The sequence below is a fragment of the Spermophilus citellus genome, assembly GCF_964194105.1.
Source record: "Spermophilus citellus genome assembly, chromosome: 6".
In the NCBI taxonomy this organism is placed as follows: domain Eukaryota; kingdom Metazoa; phylum Chordata; class Mammalia; order Rodentia; family Sciuridae; genus Spermophilus; species Spermophilus citellus.
In genome coordinates, this window is record NC_138187.1 from 27,927,854 (window position 1) to 27,932,727 (window position 4,874).

At 58.5% G+C, this 4,874-nt stretch overlaps 1 protein-coding gene across 4 annotated transcripts; it reads left to right on the plus strand.

Annotated features, from left to right (window-relative positions):
* The first annotated feature begins 442 nt into the window (after nucleotides 1-442).
* METTL27 (methyltransferase like 27) lies at nucleotides 443-4,436 on the plus strand. Of its 4 annotated transcripts, none has more exons than XM_081297081.1 (7): nucleotides 443-501; nucleotides 808-934; nucleotides 1,422-1,550; nucleotides 1,761-1,896; nucleotides 2,213-2,305; nucleotides 2,731-2,778; nucleotides 4,060-4,436. In XM_081297081.1, exons 2-7 carry the CDS (start codon nucleotides 812-814, stop codon nucleotides 4,287-4,289), a joined length of 759 nt encoding a protein of 252 aa, XP_081153207.1. In that variant the 5' UTR covers nucleotides 443-501; nucleotides 808-811; the 3' UTR covers nucleotides 4,290-4,436. The 4 variants fall into 4 exon arrangements, with proteins under 4 accessions (XP_081153207.1, XP_081153210.1, XP_081153208.1 ...); XM_081297082.1 differs by having other exon boundaries at nucleotides 444-513; XM_081297083.1 differs by lacking the exon at nucleotides 443-501 and adding an exon at nucleotides 530-595.
* The last annotated feature ends 438 nt before the right edge of the window (nucleotides 4,437-4,874 follow it).

The following is a 4,874-nucleotide window of genomic DNA, read 5'->3' on the forward strand; positions in this document are numbered from 1 at the left end:
AGGTCAGGAGCCGACTGAGAACTTATATTTCTAACAGGCTGCCCTAAGCGACTCCTGGAGGAACTCAAGCTGCCACCGTGATGAACACCACAGTCTGCGCATCAAATAGCGGTAAGACTTCCAGAGCTGCCCAGTGCGGCAGCCACTAGCCACATCTGGCTGTTTAAATTATGAAAACAAACTAAAAAATAAAGTTCAGTTCCTCGGACTGAACATTTCAAGTGCTCAACGGCCATATGTGCCTAGCAGCTACCCTCCTGAACAGGGCAGATTACAGAATATTTCCATCTTCGCTGGTGGCTGCTGAGTCTGGGGTCTTCCCGGGCTGGAGGAGGGCCGAGAGCATCGGGCTCATTGGCTGGCGGGTGGGCGGGGCACAGCGCTTTGCTTTGATTGGGTAATTTCTCTCAGCGGAAATCCAATCATCAAAGGCGGTGGGGGCGTGGCCAGGCTCGGTGGCCGAGCCCGCCTCGAGTTCCGGAGCCCTCTTACCCCTGACAGGTCAGCTTAGCGGTGAGTTCTGACCATCTCGCTCCGTAGAAACCTTTCCGTTCTGGGTGCTTCTCCACCCCCGATCCGGGGATGGGGGTGAGAGGCAGGTCCTCCCACTCTCCGCCCCAGGAACCCTCCCCACGCCCCCTGCCCGTCCCCCAGCCCTGCAGGCCCAGGGTGTACAGGTCCAGCCTCACCCTGGCTGCGCTCAAAGTCCACCCCTGTGAAACGGCATGGCCCTGGCGACCTGACAGACTGCTCTGCTGGGGAGGGCGAGAGGGAACGGGAGACTGAGGTGGGATCGTGTCCCCACAGGAGGATGGCTCAGGAGAAGGGTGGGAACCTGTCCGAGGTACAAGCCCGGATTGGGGCCTCCCACAACATCAACGACCTGGACCGCAAGCTCCAGTTCTATGGCCGCTGGGCTCCAGATTACGACCAGGTAAACCCATCTGGGTCCTTGCCTGATTTTTCTCAGTCAAATGGGAATAACCTTTCACCCCATAAAAGCTGTAACAATGGTGAGAACCCTACCATCGGGTACTTGCACTGACCAGGTCTACTTCAGAGGCACCCCACCAGCTCATGACTGTCAGCTTCTATCAGGGACCTCCCCAACCTGAGACTGCAACTCGGGGCTGCCTGGAGATAGTGCCACTGAAGTATCACTGTGGATTAAGCACAGAGGGTCCTCAGCCAGCAAAGGAGCCTGAGAAGCTGAGCCCTCCTGAGGTGGGGACTAACTCTCCAGTCCTGGTCCCTTGGAGGTACAGGGCACCTCATGCTTGGGTTTCCTCTCACTGTAGTCCCAGCAGGACCCCAGGCCCAGCACACACAAGCTTAGCCTGGCAGACTCCTGGACCACACTACACAGGGGTCCCCCCAAAAACCAGAGTACCCTGTTGCTAGGCCCATCACTCTCTGTCCAGGATGTGGCTGCCCTGCAGTACCGAGCCCCCAGGCTTGCTGTGGACTGTCTCACTCAAGCCCTTCCAGGCCCACCCCATGATGCCCTGATCCTGGACGTTGCCTGTGGCACCGGCCTTGTAGCTGCGGAGGTGAGACCCCCCTCAGACCCCCTCCCTTTCCTCAAGCCCCCCCCTCCCTGCTCAAATTCCCTGCCACCCCTGGACCTAGAATTCTGTCACCCCTCTCAGAGTCATTGGCCTCAAACGTATCCACTCCAGGGACCATGGCCCTCTTGAGGTGCAGGGGCCCTGCTGGGAGGTGGCAGGACATGAGCCATGACTGCATCCCTCTCACCCCAGCTTCAGGCTCGGGGCTTCCTCCAGCTGCATGGAGTGGATGGGAGCCCAGAGATGCTGGAACAGGCCCAGGCCTGCGGCCTCTACCAGCACCTCAGCCTCTGTATCCTGGGTCAGGAGCCTCTGCCCAGCCCCGAAGGTACTTCCCCTCCTACCCCCAACACTCCCAGATCTACCCCCTCACCTGTCACCAAGAGAAGAGAACCCCCTTCTCTTACTGAGCCTCCACCCCCGCCCCTTGCTGAGGTCTCCATCAGCCCTTCTCCCTGGTTTCTCCACCCGGGATCTGACGTCAGCCCCACACTGGGCTGTACCACCAGCTCCTCCATGAGATCTGGGTCCTGCACATGCAGGTGTCAGACCTGGTCCCTCCCCAACCCCCACCAGTGTTGTATGAAGCCATACCAAAAGCAAAGCACCCAACCCCATCCCCGCCCCACCTTCCCTACACACAGGGACCTTTGACGCAGTGCTGATAGTGGGTGCCCTCAGTGATGGCCAGGTGCCCTGCAGTGCCATACCTGAGCTCCTGCGTGTCGCCAAGCCAGGTGAGCCCTGCCAGCCCCCCCTCCACTCACCCACCTTCCCCTCTTTACACCACACAGGCCTCAGCACTCCTTGGGCCAAGTGAGGACAGGGTCCTACTCAGGACTGCCCAGCTGACCTCCCAGCCCCCAGCAACCAGCCCAGGTTCCACTCAGTGGCCACCAACAGACACAGATGCACCAGTAGGGCTGGCAGATGGCCAGCTTGCTTCTTATCTATGGCAACCAGGAGCAGCACCTCTCTGGTCTCTGTCCCTTCACCTGTGGGGAGGGTGGCATTCTGCCAGTGATCCCTTCTCCACTGGATTTCAGTGACAATTGGGTAAAATCATGTCCCTAAGGCCTTTACTTCCCTCCTGGCACAGGGGAGAGGCTCCCTGCATGTCCCGTGCCTATCCCTGTACTCCAGCTTCCTCATTCACTCCTAGACTGCCCGAGGATACGTCCCTGTCGAGTCTGCCCAGGCAAGATGAGAGGTGATTGTGAACACTTCTGAACTCTGCACACAGGGCAGATGTGCAGAGAGCGATGTCTGCCCTCCTGTGCGCTCCTCTGCTCTGGGCAGAAGATACAAACCCTGCCCTCTGGCCTCTACCACCAACCCACAGAGCCTGGGGAGGGGCCCAAGGGGGCCCCATGAGGGTTCAGCTCTCCGAGGTTGAGAGGAGAGGTATTCCAAGGGCTGGGAGGAGATGTTCACCAGGAGAACAGCCTGCGAGAGGTCACGAGCAGAGCCACATGCGTGCAGGCACAGCGCCTAGCGTGAGGACCAGGAGGCTCAGGCTGGTTGCAGGACAGAATCAGGAAGTCAGGAGGTGAAAATGCTTCCTCTCGCTCTGCCCTCCCCACCCCGGCCTCAGGGCCCAGCTGTGGCTGTGGTTAAATCTGGGCAGGTCTGGGCAGGCCTCAGCTTCGGGAAGTCCCCAGGCCGACACGCAGGACATGCAGGAACATCGGTGGGGTCACGGGGCAGAGGTGGAGACTGGGCTCAGAGGGCAGGAAATTCCCATCGCATGAACCAGCAAGGACCAGGCCTCCTGGTCCATCCTGGGACCTCAGTTTTCTCAGCCAGCGGAGCCCTGTGCACTGGCCCAACGCAGCACAGGTGCCCTGCCCCAGGGCTGTCCTCTCACTGTGCCCCACCAGCAGCTCCACGCTCCTCCCAGCCCCTCCTCCACGAATGTTCCCGGAAGTGGCCATTGGGTCTTCCACTTCTCCCCTTTCAAAGTGCATCCAAGGCCACACTGGGCACATGTAGGTGCCTGGACTGAGGGGACAAAATCCCTCCTCCCTTCAGCCAGCACTGCTGACTGCCAGGCATTTTGTGCACACACTTCCTGTGAAGCAGGATAACCAGCCCCTCTCAACCTGCTGGGCCCCTGAGGCTGGGAGAGATGAAGGGACTGCCCAAGGTCCCAAACTCATGTGCTTCTTTCCTGAGCAACCTGACTCAGCTATGTCCCCAGCAGAGGCGCTGGGTGAGCAATGAGCAGAGAGCCCCTTGATCCCAGGGTGAGGTCAAGAATTCCCACTCTAAAGGACACTCGGGCCTGGAAGGGTTTGTGGGAGGCTGTCTAGGTGAGGAAGCTCAAGGCCATGCCTGGAGAAGTGACAGGAACCCCAAAGCTATGGAAGGGGGAGAAGATGGGCCAAGGAAGAAGCTGGAAGAGTTTACAACCTTACAGAGGCGAGTGGGGAGGGTCAGGCCTCCCCGGGACTCACCCTGCTTGCCTCCTTCCCCTCCTGCCCTTCCCCAGGTGGGCTGGTGTGCCTGACCACCAGGACCAACCCATCCAACCTGCAGTACAAGGAGGCACTGGAGGCCACCCTGGACAAGCTAGAGCAGGCTGGGGCCTGGAAACGCCTGGTGGCCCAGACTGTTGACCACTGGGAGCTGGCCACCTCTCCACTTGAGGTGGCACCCGGAGCCAAGGATGGCTTCATCTCAGGCATCATCTACTTGTACCAAAAGCAGAGGTCTCCCTGATGGAGGGAGTGAGGCCCAGTCACAGCTCCTAGCTGGCCTCTGAGCTTCCAAGTGACCTTAGCCAGGCCCGTCTTCTGGCCCTCTTTGCTCCATCTGTAAAATGGGACCATTGTATCAAACCTGCCCCTTAAGAATGTTCTGCCTATTAAATGATGCCGCAGTCTTGGCTGGGCACAGAATCACGAGCCACCACACAGCTTTGTAGATTCAAACAGCAATTCTTTATTCCCGAACTCACACCGGCCTCCACACACGTTCTCTCGCAATCCCAGTTCTCCTGCCACCCAATTCACCTACTCCACGAGGCTTATTTCCCAAAAAATGCTCTCTGAATCTCACGAGAGTTCAACAGGAGCTTAGGCAGCGGGAACGCCCTAATTCCAGCAGCAATAATCCTCAACATCGAACTTCCCTAAAATCCAAGGTCTTAAACTGGGAACGCCTTAAACTTGTCTTAAACCGGGAACGCCCTAAACCCAAGGATTGGGATACTTCCTCAAACTGCAGGATACACCCTAATCCTGGATCCACCCTCGTCCTTGGGCAGGGTCACCTAACATGCAATGTCAACAGCGAAATTAACAT